The sequence below is a fragment of the Mirounga angustirostris genome, unplaced genomic scaffold, assembly GCF_029215605.1.
Source record: "Mirounga angustirostris isolate CCGP_5_RB_7025 unplaced genomic scaffold, mMirAng1.0.hap1 SCAF_5, whole genome shotgun sequence".
Classification (NCBI taxonomy): domain Eukaryota; kingdom Metazoa; phylum Chordata; class Mammalia; order Carnivora; family Phocidae; genus Mirounga; species Mirounga angustirostris.
The window spans coordinates 25129074-25146621 of NW_026991713.1; the positions used below are offsets into that span (position 1 = coordinate 25129074).

The following is a 17548-nucleotide window of genomic DNA, read 5'->3' on the forward strand; positions in this document are numbered from 1 at the left end:
CCAAAAGGGGAGTTGGGGATGTGTGCAGGCTCCAGGTGACCACATCCCCTTGACTCTGCTGACTCCACATAATGGGACCCTCTAAAGTGTCAGGTCTGGGCCCTGGTGGTCTGGGTTTAAAGACAGAGTGTGTTGTTGCTGTGTGAACTTTTGGTGGCAGCAAGAATCAAAGCAGGGAGACTATTTAAGGAGCCTTATTACAGTAATCCCGGTGAACTTGATTGGGCTTGGACCAGTGTAAAAGCAGTGGAGGTAATACGTAGTCCGTTTCTAGATATATTTTGGAGATAAAGCCAACCATTTTTCCTGAAGGATTGATGTGGGGAAAGAGAAAGAGGAGTCAAGAATGAGCTATTTAGCTTCAGAACCTGGAAGGATTTAGGATAATGGAGCATATTAATCACTGAGGTCTTAATTTTGCCATTAACAACTATTGTTGAATGCTAGCAGTTCTAATAAAATACTGTATTTGAACAGATTTTGGACCTCAGGAAATTTTGGAGAAAGAGAAGTAAACTTAAAATGTGTGCTTGAAATATGTGCACATGTGAGGGTTAGGACTCGTCAGCCTTAAGTCCATATTCAGGATACAGCCTACATCTGAAAAAGTTAAGAAGTGGAGGGAGAGGGGCTCTCTATTGCTAGGAGACTGTACAAAAAAAGAGGTGGGAAGGAACCAAAAATCAGCTTCACCTTCACAGTTTACTTAGGGCCCTGGAGGTGGCACTTGCAAGTACCATTGAAATTCATATTGTCTTGTTGCCCTAAAAAATTCAAAGCATTGATCATGCTACATAAAATGTTCTGAGTGTTTTGTAACTAGGTCCCCCCACCTGTGACCTGAAATTTGTGTTCGATTTGTGTTAAATCAATGAGGAAAACTTTTTTTAAAAAAGGTTTTATTTATTTGAGAGAGTGAGAGAGAGCGCATCCACAAGCATGAGTGGGGGAAGGGGCAGAGGGAGAAGGAGAAGCACTCTCCCCGCTGAGCAGGGAGCCTGACATGGGGCTCAATCTCAGGACCCAGGGATCACGACCTGAGCTGAAGGCAGATGCTTAACCGATTAAGGTACCCAGGCACCCAATAAAGTGTTTTGTGATCCCTACTTTTTAACTAGATTACTATTTTTATTTTTATTTATCTATTTTTAAAGATTTTATTTTTAAGTAATCTCTTAACCCAGCATGGGCCTCAAATTCACACCCCAGGGATCAGAGTCTCATACTCCACCCACTGAGCCAGCCAGGTGCCCCTATTTTTAGATAGTTGTAGCAGAAGTATTCTTGACTCTATTATAATAAAGGAACATGTTTCTGGGTCAAAACCATACAGGTTTTGTTGATTGTTTTGTTGGGTGGGGTTTTGTTTTTGTTTTTAGAATAAGCTTATAATTTCAGATAGTGTGTAGACCCACCAGAATGTAAAAGTTCATTATATTGCCATCCAGTTCATATTTTTCCTTTTTTCTCATTGCTTATATCCTTGCACATTCCTGAGAGGCTATTCAAACACAAAAGTATTCTCCTCTTCTGTCTTTCTCCCTCCCATAGGTAAACTGTCAAGTCTATCAAATTCGAAGTATGTTATAGAGCCATGAATTGAAGGTCATTATTGATTTAGTAGTGGAAAGCTAAATTTAAAATGGTAATTAAGTAGGGGTGCCTGGGTGGCTCAGTCATTAAGCGTCTGCCTTCGGCTCAGGTCATGGTCCCAGGGTCCTGGGATCGAGCCCCGCATCAGGCTCCCTGCTCGGCCGGAAGCCTGCTTCTCCCTCTCCCACTCCCCCTGCTTGTGTTCCCTCTCTCGCTGTATCTCTCTCTGTCAAATAAAAAAAATCTTTAAAAAAAAATGGTAATTAAGTAGAATACTGTGATTTATTTAAATAAATAGGATAGACTATTAAGACTTGTTCACTATAGCTACCATTTATTGGGTGTTTACTATGTGTTAAACAAATATATTATCTCAATTCTTCATTGAAGTTGGTATGATTTTTTTCCTGTTTTACAGAAGAATTTTAGAGAAGTTAAAATATTTGCTCAAATCAGACATATAAACAGTATGTAGCAGAGGTAGAATTCTTACCTCTAAGTTTTTGTTTCAGACCTCATGCTTTTAACTATGGTTATGCTTTAATAACTATGTAGATAGGGCTCTCAGAATGTAGGTATTTGTGAGATATATTTGAGTCTTGCCAGCCCCAATTTTTAAGAAACGGAATGTAGTTTTGTCAACTGCCCTCGACTGTTGGGTAAAAGGATGGATCTTATTCTAGTTCATTGAAAAGGGGTCATTACCCATTCTTTATCAGTAGATGGTGGCAGAAAATTAAAAAAAATAATTTCTTTTAAAGTTTTTAAAGAAAGTAAAGGAAGTGTGAGTTCTTTCAGAGCAAGGCAGATGAGAGATTAGAGACCTCCAGAGCAAGGGAAAAGTGAGAACTGCATATGGTATTATGACAGGCGGCCCAGAAATTGGGAGGAAAGGAAGCAAGTTTATAAAATTATTCTTGAAGGGCTCAGATGGTTAAGCCTCTGCCTTTGGCTCTGGTCATGATCTCCAGGTCCTGGGATCAGGCCCCCTTGCCCAGTGGGGAGTCTGCTTCTCCCTCTGTCTCTCCCCTCCACTTGTGCTCTCTCTCTGTCTGTCTCTTTTTTAAAAAGATTTTGTTCATTTATTTTTGCACACTCACGAGTGGGGCGAGTGGCAAAGGGAGAAGCAGATTCCCTGCCAAGCAGGGAGCCCTAGGAGGTACTTGATCCCAGGACCCCAGGATTTGCCAAAGGCAAATGCTTACTGGACTGAACCACCCAGGCACCCCCTTCTCTCTCTCTCTCAAATGAATAATGAACAAATCAAATCTTTAAAAATAAGTAAATAAAATAATTCTTGGTAAAATACCTTATAAAAATATTGGCTCTTTTATTAAAAAATAGTATTGTTCTGCTTAGTTTTCAGATGCTTCAGGTATCGTGAACAGAGACTTGTTTGGATTATGTGTTTCTCAGCTAGACTAAATAAATGTTAACAATGGATAAGTGCAAACACATTGGGCAGTTGCGGCTTGCTCAAGACCATTCCATCCTCAACCCTCAGAAGTGGCATTGTGTGGACTGCAATACAACTGAGTCGATTTGGGCTTGCCTTAGCTGTTCTCATGTTGCCTGTGGAAGATATATTGAAGAACATGCACTCAGGCACTTTCAAGAAAGCAGTCATCCTGTCGCACTGGAGGTGAATGAGATGTATGTTTTTTGTTACCTTTGTGATGATTATGTTCTTAATGATAATGCAACTGGAGACCTGAAGTTACTACGAAGTATGTTAAGTGCAATCAAAAGTCAAAATTATCAGTGCACCACTCGTAGTGGAAGGGTTTTGCGGTCTATGGGTACGAGCGATGATACTTACTACTTATATGATGGCACCCAATCTCTGCTTCAAAATGAAGATCAAATGTATACTGCTCTTTGGCACAGGAGAAGGATATTAATGAGTAAAATCTTTCGAACTTGGTTTGAACAATCACCCATTGGAAGAAAAAGGCAAGAGGAACAATTTCAGGAACAAATAGCAAAAAGAGAAGTAAAGAAAAGACAACAAGAATTAGAGTATCAAGTTAAAGTGGAACTGGAAACTATTCATCCAAGAAAGAGTTTACGTTTGCAAGGTCTAGCTCAATCTACCACAGTAGAAATAGTTCCTGTTCAAGTTCCACTACAAACCCCAGCATCACCAGCAAAAGATAAAGTAGTATCTACCTCAGGAGATGTAAGATTAAAAAAAGCCAGTGACTCCTCAGGTAAACGAAGCCTAATAGTAACCCCTGGTGTAACAGGATTGAGAAATTTGGGAAATACTTGCTATATGAATTCTGTTCTTCAAGTGTTGAGTCATTTACTTATTTTTCGGCAATGTTTTTTAAAACTTGATCTGAACCGATGGCTGGCTGTGACAGCTAGTGATAAGACAAGATCACCTTATAAGCATCTACCAATCACAGATACAGTGTATCAAATGAATGAATGCCAAGAAAAGGATACAGGCAGCGCTCCCTCCAGACATCCAAGTTTATCATTAGGACTAAGCGGTGGAGCGTCAAAGAGTAGAAAGATGGAGCTTATTCAGCCAAGGGAGCCGAGTTCACAATACATTTCTCTCTGTCATGAATTGCATACTTTGTTCCAAGTCATGTGGTCTGGAAAGTGGGCCTTGGTCTCACCATTTGGTATGCTACACTCCGTGTGGAGACTAATTCCAGCTTTTCGTGGTTATGCCCAACAGGATGCTCAGGAATTTCTTTGTGAACTTTTGGATAAAATACAACATGAACTAGAGACAACTGGTACTAGATTACCAGCTCTTATCCCCACTTCTCAAAGGAAACTTATCAAACAGGTTCTGAATGTTGTGAATAATATTTTTCATGGACAACTTCTTAGTCAGGTATGGGTTTTTTAAAATCTTATTTTCCTCTTGGGGAATTCATAAAATGAAGCCTAAAAAAATGCATTTTCTCTGTATTTCTAGTGTGTTAGAGCTAGAGCTAGTACTGTTTTTGCATCAAAATAGATTGCTTTTGCAGAAGTCAGCTCACTGATTTACAGTGTTTCATTGATTTACAAGTTTCCTTCATGAATCACTGGAAGCAGTTTTTCATCTATGGTAGCAATGATTTTTTTGTGGGGAGAGGGAATCAGGAAACAGCTTCTTAGGTTGATAATATTAAATTCATTCTCCGAGGGATTGAGAAGAGAGGGTTTAACCCCACAGGGAATAGATTTGAAGATGCTGCTGCCCTGAGAATGGATCTGAATAATTTCAGGAACCAAGAAGTAGCCCTGGAAGACTTTCTGTAAAACCAAAGGGGGCAAGTAGGTAGGGAAATTTTAAAGTAAGTAAATATGATTTCATTGAGAATAATCCTGAATGGTTTCCTTTATTTTAATTATAGCTATAAAAGTTTCCCTTGTTGTGAAAAGGAATCACGAAACCAGAATCTCCCATCTAATTAATAGCTCTCTGTAACGAGTGGACTTATTGGTAAACTACTACTAGACATAAGGCTCTCTACTTTTCCATCGCATAGAGCTTTAAAATTTTTTTGTTTTAGGCAGTTGGGCTGTTAGGTCATTTCTTTCCCCTTGTAGGCCTGCCTCTGTTCCTCAGTGCAACTTTCACAATAATGATACCATCTTTTGTCTTTATAGCATACTTTTCTGGAATGTAGCTTAAATGTGTATTTTTAAATTTTTTTTAAAGCTCTGTGCCCAACGTGGGGCTGAAACTCAGAACCCTTAAATCTAGAGTTGCATGCTCTACCGACGGAGCCAGCCAAGCACCCCTGTAGTTTAAGTATTCAAATGTAATTCTTAGGGTTTCTCTTTGACGTTTATTCCACTTAATGTTTCAGAAATGTAAAGATTTTACACTGTGCCATTTAGCAAGTAAGAGTTGTTTTTTGTGTTGCATGCAATTTTATTTTTCCACCACTTTTATGCAAAAGTTTAAAATGCACCATTAATAGGAGTTTGTAGTCAGTAGAGCATGCAGCTCTTGATCCTTGGGGTGGTGAGTTCAAGCCCTATGTTGAGCCTAGAGCTTACTTTAAAAAAAAGTTTTAAAATGCACTATTATAAATAGAAGTAATATATAGTCATAGAAAACCTGTATGATACAGTAAATCTATGCAGTAAAAGAAAAATCATCCCCTTATCCCATAACCCAACAACCCACACATAAAACTATTAACATTTTGGTATACTTTCTTCTAGTTTTTTTTCCTTCTGTACATTAAAAATTTTATTTTTATTTTTATTTAAAGCTTTGGGTTTTATTTATTTATTTGTTTGTTTGTTTGTTTTATTTTTAAGTAAGCTCCATGTGGAGCCCAACACAAGGCTTGAACTCATTGACCCTGAGATCAAGACCTGATCAAGATCTGATCAAGAGTCAGACACTTTAACTGACTAAGCCACCTGCACACCCCTTTCCTCTGCACATTTTTAAAACAGATTTTATTTATGTATTTGAGAGAGAAAGAGAGCATAAGCAGGAGGAGCAGCAGAGGGAGAAGGAGAAGCAGGCTCCCCACAGAGCAGGGAGCCCAACAGAGGGCTTGATCTCAGGACACTGGGATCATGACCTAAGCTGAAGACAGACATTTAACCGACTGAGCCATCCAAGAGCCCCTCTTCTGCACATATTTTCTCCTACTTGTTCAGTCATGATGAATTTACCTGCTTTTTTCATTTTTTTCATTATTAATATAAAGATTTTTCATAGTCATTGAAATACTTGATCATTTTTTTACAGCATGTCAATGTCCATTATATGTATATTCCATAATTTGTTTACCCATTCCTGTATTGTTGACTTGTAAACTGTTTCCAATTTTTCTGTTATTATAATGTCACAGTACATTTTCTTCTAATGATTTCGCTAAGGCAGAGTCCTAGAAATTACTTTGTCAAAGTAGGACTTTTGATCCTTGGCTACAAATTTCTTCCCAGAAAGTTACTATTTTATATTTTGAATAGTGCAAGGGTGCCTATGTGCTTATTTTTTCCTTTATGGATGACTTTTGAAATTAATAAAAATTATTATGCCAGCTTTTTTCTCTCTTCCTTTCAGACACGTAATAAACTCTTAGAAAACTGGAGATTCAGATGGTTGGTTCCTAGAATGGCTTCTTTCTTTTTTTATTCAAGAAACTGTTCTCAAAAGGTTAAACCCTGCCCTAATGAGTCTCCAAACAAACACCAAGAATGTTCTTTATAAAAGAGTTTAGTAATCTATCATGTAGGGATTATTAGATCTATAGAGTCTGTCTTCAGTTTTGTGAAGTGTTTGTTGGCATTAAGTCGTGCTGAGTGCTTCACTTGTTAGAACTGCCCTATACTCTTTGTGGTTCCTGTATTTGGTGAGGATTTTAATGTAGTGACATTTGCTTTAAGTGAGTGTGACATCATTTATGTTAAATGTATTGCCTTTTGAAATTATCAGTTGCTAGGGCTTCAAAATCTATATTTAAAAATATACAAATAGTATTTTATTTGTATCCTGGTTAAGAAGTTATAGGGATTTGGGGAGAGAAAATTAGTGAAAGTAAGTTAGGAAAAAGGGCAAAGAACAAGTTTAATATTCTAAACACATTAAATGCATATAAATCTCTCTTTCTCCCCCCACCCACCGTCTCTCTCTGTCACACACACACACGCACACACACAATGTATACCTAATTAAATGATTCCACAGTTTGTTTGTTTGCCTACATTCAGATTTGACTAATACCCTTGGACTTTTTTGAATGCTTATTGGTTAAAGCCCACCAGTACATAGTGGGTTTACTGACAGTCATCGAAAGGAAAAATTATAATAATGAAAAAAAAATCTCTGAAAATAATATAAAGCAGATTACTCAGAATTCTGACGGCGCATTTTCAGAAGAAAATCTAATTTACTGGCAGTGACCTCTATAGTGAAGGGAGTAAATGTTTTGACAGGATTGTAATCTGAGAAACAAATATTTTTATTTGCAGGTTACATGTCTTGCATGTGACAACAAATCAAATACCATAGAACCTTTCTGGGACTTATCACTGGAATTTCCAGAAAGATACCAATGCAGTGGAAAAGATACTGCTTCCCAGCCATGTCTGGTTACTGAAATGCTGGCCAAATTTACAGAAACTGAAGCTTTAGAAGGAAAAATCTACGTATGTGACCACTGTAACTGTAAGTAGAGACTGTATATTCTCTTTGCTTTTCTAAGATTAGCGAGGAGAAACACAAATGAGAGGAAGCTGAAAGAAATTCCTAAAGTAGCAGTTATGGAAATAAACTTTGTTAGCTCATCAAAAGAAACTGGGATAGATATTTCTACTTTATAATTGGCATTTGTGAGCTATGTGTTTGTTTTGCCTTATTGATGACATCAAAATTTTTTTGACCCCATAGTCAGTTGTGGAGAGAAAGGATTCATAAAATAAGAAATTTGAACTTAATATGTGAGGCAGAATAAAGTAGCGATGGGGAATAGTAAAAGGAAAGCATGTTATTTAGTACTAAATAAAATGTTTGCTTTATGAGTCTTTTTGCTACATATCAAAACACTGACATATAGATAATATATGTATATAAGTGTACCTATATGATAGGAAATATATAGCTGAATTACTGCTATGGAGATTGGCTTCGTAAAAACAGAGTTAGTAAAAAACCTTCTAATGACTATCTCTTCTATATTAGTCATTGTTCTAATTGCTATGGATAGAAGTAAAACACTTTCAAGGTGCTCACATACCTAATGGAAGAAACAGATGATTAAGATCTATTACGAGAAACACTCTACTAGAGGTGAACGCAGGAACCCAGCACTGGGGGATGAGACACTCATTTCAATTAAAGGAAAGCATCATCCTCCAGGGAAATTGTATATAAAATCATCATGACAAATCTGCTGTGTCTTTTTCAGGAGTCTTTATCTTCTCTATCAATGTGCATGTGGTATCTTAGTGTTTATGCTATATATTTTCAGGTATTCTCTCTAATTTCCATGTTTAAAAAAATGATCTTAGGGTTTTAAACTTCGAAGGTAATATAAAAGAAATATTGGATGTTTCAGTATTGAAGAAATGTTACATCAGTTGATGTTTTTTTTAGAATGACTTATATTAACATTTTCTGAGTGCTATCTAATAGGAACTCTGTGTTAAGTAGCCTAGGATTTATAAGGTTTGAAAAAAATAAACTTTATCAAACTCGAATGGTGAAATTTTTTTTCTTGGAAATAAATGTGAATGGTCCTAGATGCTTTCATCCACCAAATCTGGGAATAGAAAGATAACATGAATGAATGCAGAATATGGTTTTATAACATGTTTGTGTGTGTTTACTGGATCTACCAAATAAAGTCCTAAAAGAGCTGCTGTAATTTAATACATAAAGGCAGATGTTTAAAATTATAAGTCAGGGAGTTGATATCACTTATCTAGCTATACTAGCCATATATTCAGGAAGATGATCCAAAAGTAGGTCCAGGACATTCAGCAGCACCAGATACCTGGATCTCAGGGGCAGAGACCCGGAGGACAGGCTACCCACGGCAAATGGAGACAGCTTACAGGACAGCCTCACAGGGTTTCACCTCCTCCACGAGAAGCAGCTGCTGCCGTGGCTGGAGTCAGAGCTGCTGTGTAAGTTGAAGGACAGCTCCTGGGTGTCCAGAGCAAACTGGTAGGGTGGCGCAGCCAGAAGCTTCAGGGCACAATTCATGGGTGGACCCCTAGAGAAGCAGAGGAGACAACAAAAAGAATCCTAAGTGCCACTTGTTTAAGATCTGGTACTAAAATAGCAAAAGCAAGACACTGAGGGGGAGGCCTCAGGCTCAGAGCTGGAAGACGACTGCTTTGTCAGGAAGTGGGGAAGGGTATTCTGAGCTATTAAGGACCCGCCCCCCTGGAATTTCAATTAGCCTCAGTAAATGGACTGACTATGATACTTTTTTAAATTAAGAATTTGGGAAGAGTATATTAAAGTATGTTTAGGGGAATTTTTAACTTTTCCTATTAATTGGCGTAGTCAAATCCATGTTTATTTTTTATTTTTTAAAGATTTTATTTATGTATTAGAGAGAGAGACGCAGCGAGAGAGGGAACACAAGCAGCGGGAGTGGGAGAGGGAGAAGCAGGCTCCCCGCTGAGCAGGGAGCCCGATGGGGGGCTCGATCCCAGGACCCTGGGACCATGACCTGAGCCGAAAGCAGACGCTTAATGACTGAGCCACCCAGGCGCCTACTAGATCATTCTTTTGCCTTATTTGTAGGAGTATATTAAATCAGGGACTTAATTGTTTACATGTCTGTCTGCCTGACTAGCTCTTAAATTGTGTGCTTATAAGTTTTTTGAGAGCAAGGCCATGTCTCTAGCACAGTACAATACCTGTAACAGAGAAGATGTTTAATAATACATGTCTAAAGTATTTAAAGTTTACTCAGCATTTCCTTGTATCTTTAAATTTGATTCTCATTCTGTCTTTGATATCACAGCAAAGCGTAGAAGGTTTTCTTCCAAATCAGTTGTACTCACAGAAGCACAAAAACAGCTTATGATTTGCCACCTACCTCAGGTTCTCAGACTACATCTCAAACGATTCAGGTTAGTAGTAGTAGTAGTAGTATTCCGACTACACATTTCCTTTGTTTTCTTGTTTGTTTTAAAGATTTTTTATTTTTAAATAATCTCTATACTCAATGTGGGGCTTGAACTTACAACCCCAAGATCAAGAGTTTCATGCTCTACTGACTGAGCCAACCAGTCGCCCCTCCAAATACACACTTCTAAGTTAATCATTCCTTGTGCTTCCCATGCTTCAAAACTTAACACACATGATGAATCAGATTTTATTTCATTTTATTCTTTTTTAAGATTTTATTTATTTGACAGCACAAGCAGGCAGAGAGGCAGGCAGAGGGAGAGGGAGAGGCAGGCTCTCCACTGAGCAAGGAGCCCAATGCAGGGCTCGATCCCAGGACCCTGGGATCATGACCAGAGCCGAAGGCAGACGCTTAACCGAGTCACCCAGGCGCCCCTGAATCAGATTTTAATAGTATATATTTGGCTAGTAGATGACTTAACATCTATCTACTTCTGTGTTTTTTTAAAGACAAAAAAAATTCTGTCATCTCTAGCCTTGACCAATAGACACCATTTTCAGTAACTAAGCTTCTGATTAGCCTCCCTTGTAGAATGCATTGCTGATGACTAGTCCCTTCACATTTTGGTCTGTGATATTATTCTTGTAAGCTTCTGCTTATAGAGTTAAATAAAAGTTTTAAATTTATAACTTAAGAGTATTTAACCCAATTGCCTCATTCTTAGAAAATATCTAAGGTATAGCAGTTCAATTCAGAGCAGTTAACAAAAAAACCCTCTAGTGTTCAGAAATATATTTAGTCAGGAGAATTAGTTTGCAAAACTATTGGTTAAGCAAAGCATATGGTTTCATACCTTGCAATAATCATGTTAACCTTAGAGCGTATTCTTAAGTTACTTTATGTGCTATGATTTGAAAACTATGGAGACCGTGTTTTTCATACATAATGGGTTTTGGCTTGTTTACAGTTTTTGTGTGTGTGTGTGTGTGTTTTAAGATTTTATTTATTTGAGCGAGAGAGAGAACACACATGAACAGGGGCAGAGGGAGAGGATGAAGCAGGCTCCCCTGCTGATCAGGGAGCCCGATGCGGGCTTGATCCCAGAACCCTAGGATCATGACCTGAGCCCAAGGCAGAAGCTTAACTGACTGAGCCACTTGGGCGCCCCTTAAAGTTTTTTTTTAGATAATTAAAATAATACATGTTTTTTTAAAATGCAAACTTCACAGAAGGTAAAGTAAAAGTCCAAAGTAAAAGTACCTCTTTCCTCTCAGCCCCACTTCCCAGAGATATTCACTGTTAATTTTAGTCCGTTATTTCAGTTACTTATGGAAGCTGTTAAAGGTATAGTCAACAAATAACATGTGAGTGCTGTTAAATACAAAATGTTGTTCTATATTCTTTGAGGAATATAAAGTAGGATCCTTTCCTCAAGATTATAGTCAGGCATGCACAGAAATAGTGGTGAAATAGAAATACTAACGGGGAACCTGACTGGCTCAGTCGGTAGAGCATGCGACTCATAATCTCAGGGTTGAGCGTTCAAGCCCCATGTTGGGCGTAGAGCCTAGTTAAAATTAAAAAAAAGAAAAAAGAAAAATACTAAGTATCACAAGTTATATACAAATTGATTTATCAGAGATTTGGAAGAGGGAGTTAGCTGATGTCTAAATGTTTCCAAAGTCTCTCTAATGGCATAGGGGTCTTTATATCATTCAAGTCTCAGTTCATATGTCCATTCTTTAGAGCAGACTTCCCTGACCATCCTATTTAAAAGTAGCACCACCCAACTCTCCTTATCACATTACCCTATTTTTGCTTAAATGGCAAAACCCACTATCTGCAATTAGTAGTTTATTTACTTATTTCTCTACCTCTGGCAGTGGAACAGAAGCTCAGTAATGACAGGGGCCTTGTCTATTTCATTCCTGTATCTCAAGGCCCAGAACCGAGCTCTGTGCACAGTAGTTGCCCAAAAATATTTACTAAGTGAATGAATGGGGCATATGCAGGAGGAGCACTTTAGCCTAAGGGAGCAACATGAACAAAGGTATAGAGGAGGAACGGGGAAGGGTATACAACAAAAGATTTAGTGAAATCAGGTGAGACCTGTCATTGTGCATAAAATCAAGGGTAATAGAAACAAGAAGATTAGTTAGGAGGTTAATATTGTATTCCACGGCCAGGTAAGAAGAGCCAGGGAGCATGGAGAAGTAAGAGCATAAATGAGATTCTGTAAAGACAGAACTGAAAGGACTTAAATTTTTGCTACTTAAATTTGTACTGAATTGGCTACTATAAACTGTTGAAGAACTTCCTGTTCTTCCTAACTGCTGCTTTAATCTGGTATTTGAAGCTCTCCTTTTAGTTAAACCTATTTGACTCTATCCCTTTCCATCTATTGCCCAAAACATTTTTGACCCTTCAGGACATATTTATTTCTGATTCAGAGATTTTGTTTATGCTGCCTTTACCACATTTCTCTTTCTCCTTTTTCTTTATCTGTTCAAAAAGCACTATTGTATTTGCCAATGTATAAAATATATAGGATATATAAAAGATAAAAGGGAAAATGCGATAGGGGAGGGGCATACAGGAACCTCTGAAAAAGCATAAGAAATGGAACATTTCTAGTACCTTAGACATTCCCCTTGTGTGCCTCCTAGTCCAATGCTCTCCCTTCTCTTTGAAGCAAACCACTGTGAACTTAGGGTATAGAATTATCTTGTTATCATTTTACTGTATTTACATCAGTAGAAAAAAACTGGGTACCCAATTTAATCAACAGGAATGAGTATTGTCCATTTAGATGGCTTATAAGTGTTTATTTAGCATTAAATAATGTAAAGTTTGAATTTTATGGTAAACTATAAGTATCTTTTGAGTGATAGGAATTATAGGAACTTTTGTTAAGCAAGTCCTATTTTTTAAATGCTTGGTCTTCCATGTTGACTAGTTACAGGTGCATTGAGCATAGGATCTCTTATACATTTCATGGGAGAAGTTTTGGGGTATGACTCCTACTCCAAAAGATAATTTAATTTGCAAGTCTCACCTTTAGCTCCATACAATTTTATATTGTACTAATAGCATTTTCACATATTTTTGCTTATCTTCCTTTCTCCTTCTCTACTTACTATTATTTATCATAACCTCATGTTTTAGTACTTTAATGCTATCCTATTTTTTTTTAAGATTTTTATTTTATTTATTTTTTTGACAGAGAGAGATCCCAAGTAGGCAGACAGGCAGGCAGAGGGAGAGGGAGAAGCAGGCTCCCTTCTGAGCACAGAGCCCAATATGGGGCTCGATCCCAGGACCCTTCGGATCATGACTTGAGCCGAAGGCAGACGCTTAACCGACTGAGCCACCCAGGCGCCCTATTCTTTTACACTTTAAAGTAGGTTAATAAGAGGCTCTCACATACGATCACTGAACACACCATGTCACGAATCATATAAAATCACTGAACATGTCAGGTCACCAGGATGAGGTCATGGAGACCAGGAAAGCAGCAGGGAGGTGAGAGGTTGGGAGTCAAGAGGCTGACTCTGAAGTTAGAGAAGTCACTTCACTTTTCCATGCATGCCTGCTGCCGTCACAACCTCCATTCTGCGCAGGCCCCAGCCTGGCCCCGCTCCCCGCTCCCTGAGGCTCTGTGCTGTCCCAGGCTGCTGCCTGCCCGCAGGGTCCGCTGCTGCTCTGTGCATGCTGTTGAGCGCCGGGAGCCGGGACCACTACGGCTCACACATACTGTCTCTGGGGTCTCGCCTCTGCTCGTGCACATGCTCCGTTGTCCCGTCGACTCTGACGAAACCCACATTCAAAGATGACATTGTGAAGAATTTCAAGACACTGACATCAGAGCATTAAACCAAGCATGGAGTCCTAAATGACTGTACAGGTTGCCCGCCAAGAAGTTGGCCGTGGAAGGAACTCTCAGGGCTCTGGAAATGCACATGACTTAGTGATTTCACTTACTCTCTCCACATCATCTTCTCCTATCATGAAAGCTCTGTTCTGATCAAGGAACACATATTTAATGTTTAGGTAGATGAGGATAAACCTACAAGACTAAGAATAAACAGTTAAAAATGGGAAAAGTCAGGGGCTCCTGGATGGCTCAGTGGGTTAAGCCACCCACTCTTTTTTTTTAATTTTATTCTTTTATGTTATGTTAATCACCATACGTTACATCATTAGTTTTTGATGTAGTGTTCCATGATTCATTGTTTGCATATAACACCCAGTGCTCCATTCTGTACGTGCCCTCCTTAATACCCATCACCAGGCTAACCCATCCCCCCACCCCCCTCCCCTCTAGAAACCTGTTTGTTTCTCAGAGTCCATCATCTCTCATGGTTCGTCTCCCCCTCCGATTTCCCCCCACTTCATTTTTCCCTTCCTGCTATCTTCTCTCTCTCTCTTTTTTTTTAACGTATAATGTATTATTTGTTTCAGAGGTACAGGTCTGTGATTCAACAGTCTTACACAATTCACAGCACTCACCATAGCACATACCCTCCCCAATGTCTATCACCAGCCACCCCATCCCTCCCACCCCCCACCACTCCAGCAGCCCTCCGTTTGTTTCCTGAGATTAAGAATTCCTCATATCAGTGAGATCATATGATACATGTCTTTCTCTGATTGACTTATTTCGCTTAGCATAATACCCTCCAGTTCCATCCATGTCCTTGTAAATGGCAAGATTTCATTTTTTGATGGCTGCATACTATTCCATTGTGTATATATACCACATCTTCTTTATCCATTCTTCTGTTGATGGACATCTTGGCTCTTTCCACAGTTTGGCTATTGTGGACATTGCTGCTATAAACATCGGGGTGCACGTACCCTTTCGGATCCCTACATTTGTATCTTTGGGGTAAAAACCCAGTAGTGCAATTGCTGGATCGTACGATAGCTCTATTTTCAACTTTTTGAGGAACCTCCATACTGTTTTCCAGAGTGGCTGCACCAGCTTGCATTCCCACCAACAGTGTAGGAGGGTTCCCCTGTCTCCGCATCCCCGCCAACATCTGTCGTTTCCTGACTTGTTAATTTTAGCCATTCTGACTGGTGTGAGGTGGTATCTCACTGAGGTTTTGATCTTGATTTCCCTCATGCCAAGCGATGTTGAGCACTTTTTCATGTGTCTGTTGGCCATTTGGATATCGTCTTTGAAGAAATGTCTGTTCATGTCTTCTGCCCATTTCTTGATTGGATTATTTGTTCTTTGGTTGTTAAGTTTGATAAGTTCTTTATAGATTTTGGATACTAGCCCTTTATCGGAGATGTCATTTGCAAATATCTTCTCCCATTCTGTCGGTTGTCTTTTGGTTTTGTTGACTGTTTCCTTTGCTTTGCAAAAGCTTTTTATCTTGATGAAATCCTAATAGTTCATTTTTGCCCTTGCTTCCCTTGCCTTTGGTGATGTTTCTAGGAAGAAGTTGCTGTGGCTGAGGTCGAAGAGGTTGCTGCCTGTGTTCTCCTCTAGGATTTTGATGGACTCCTGTCTCACATTTAGGTCTTTCAACCATTTTGAGTCTATTTTTGTGTGTGGTGTAAGGAAATGGTCCTAATTTCATTCTTCTGCATGTGGCTATCCAATTTTCCCAACACCATTTGTTGAAGAGACTGTCTTTTTTCCATTGGACATTCTTTCCTCCTTTGTCGAAGATTAGTTGACCATAGAGTTGAGGGTCCATTTCTGGGCTCTCTATTCTGTTCCATTGATCTGTGTGTCTGTTTTTGTGCCAGTACCATACTGTCTTGATAGCTTTGTAATAGAGCTTGAAGTCTGAAATTGTGATGCTACCAGCTTTGCTTTTCTTTTTCAACATTCCTCTGGCTATGCGGGGTCTTTTCTGGTTCCATACAAATTTTAGGATTATTTGTTCTATTTCTTTGAAAAAAGTTGATGGTATTTTGATAGGGATTGCATTAAATGTATCGATTGTTCTAGGTAGCATAGACATTTTCACAATATTTGTTCTTCTAATCCATGAACATGGAACGTTTTTCCATTTCTTTGTGTCTTCCTCAATTTCTTTCATGAGTATTTTATAGTTTTCTGAGTACAGATCTTACATCTCCTTGGTTAGATTTATTCCTAGGTATCTTATGTTTTGGGGTGCAGTTGTAAATGGGATTGATTCCTTAATTTTTCTTTCTTCTTGTTGTTGGTATATATAAATGCAACTGATTTCTATGCATTGATTTTACATCCTGCCACTTCACTGAATTCCTGTATGAGTTCTAGCAGTTTTGGGGTGTAGTCTTTTGGGTTTTCCACATAAAGTATCATATCATCTGCAAAGAGTGAGAGTTTGACTTCTTCTTTGCCGATTTGGATGCCTTTTATTTCTTTTTGTTGTCTGATTGCTGAGACTAGGACTTCTAGTACTATGTTGAATAGCAGTGGTGATAGTGGACATCCCTGCCGTGTTCCTGACCTTAGGGGGAAACCTCTCAGTTTTTCCCCATTAAGAATGATATTCGCTGTGGGTTTTTCATAGCTGGCTTTTATGATATTGAGGTATGTACCCTCTATCCCTACACTGTGAAGAGTTTTAATCAAGAAAGAATGCTGTACTTTGTCAAATGCTTTTTCTGCATCTATTGAGAGGATCATATGGTTCTTGTTCTTTCTTTTATTAATGTATTGTATCACATTGATTGATTTGTGGATGTTGAACCAAGCTTGCAGCCCAGCAATAAATCCCACTTGGTCGTGGTGAATAATTCTTTTAATGTACTGTTGGATCCAATTGGCTAGTATTTTGGTGAGAATTTTTGCATCCATGTTCATCAGGGATATTGGTCTGTATTTCTCCTTTTTGATGGGGTCTTTGTCTGATTTTGGGATCAAGGTAATGCTGGCCTCATAAAATGAGTCTGGAAGTTTTCCTTCTATTTCTATTTTTTGGAACAGTTTCAGAAGAATAGGTATTAATTCTTTAAATGTTTGGTAGAATTCCCCTGGGAAGCCATCTGGCCCTGGGCTCTTGTTTGTTGGGAGATTTTTGATTATTGCTTCAGTTTCCTTAGTGGATATAGCTATAGGTCTGTTCAAGTTTTCTGTGTCTTCCTGGTTCAGTTTTGGTAGTTTATACATCTCTAGGAATGCATCCATTTCTTCCAGGTTATCTAATTTGCTGGCATATAGTTGCTCATAATATGTTCTTATAATTGTTTGTATTTCTTTGGTGTTGGTTGTGATCTCTCCACTTTCATTCATGATTTTATTTATTTGGGTCATTTCTCTTTTATTTTTGATAAGTCTGGCCAGGGGTTTATCAATCTTATTAATTCTTTCAAGGAAGCAGTTCCTAGTTTTGTTGATTTGTTCTACTGTTCTTTTGGTTTCTATTTCATTGATTTCTGCT

At 38.6% G+C, this 17548-nt stretch overlaps 1 protein-coding gene across 1 annotated transcript in view; it reads left to right on the plus strand.

Annotated features, from left to right (window-relative positions):
- The window catches only part of USP44 (ubiquitin specific peptidase 44), a 44530-nt gene that overhangs the window by 23492 nt on the left and 3490 nt on the right, over positions 1–17548 (plus strand). The window contains exons 2-4 of the mRNA XM_045867200.2: positions 2953–4447; positions 7543–7738; positions 10050–10158. Coding sequence (XP_045723156.1) covers positions 3023–4447; positions 7543–7738; positions 10050–10158 — 1730 coding nt within the window. The 5' untranslated portion in view covers positions 2953–3022. The remainder of the gene's footprint in view (positions 1–2952; positions 4448–7542; positions 7739–10049; positions 10159–17548) is intronic.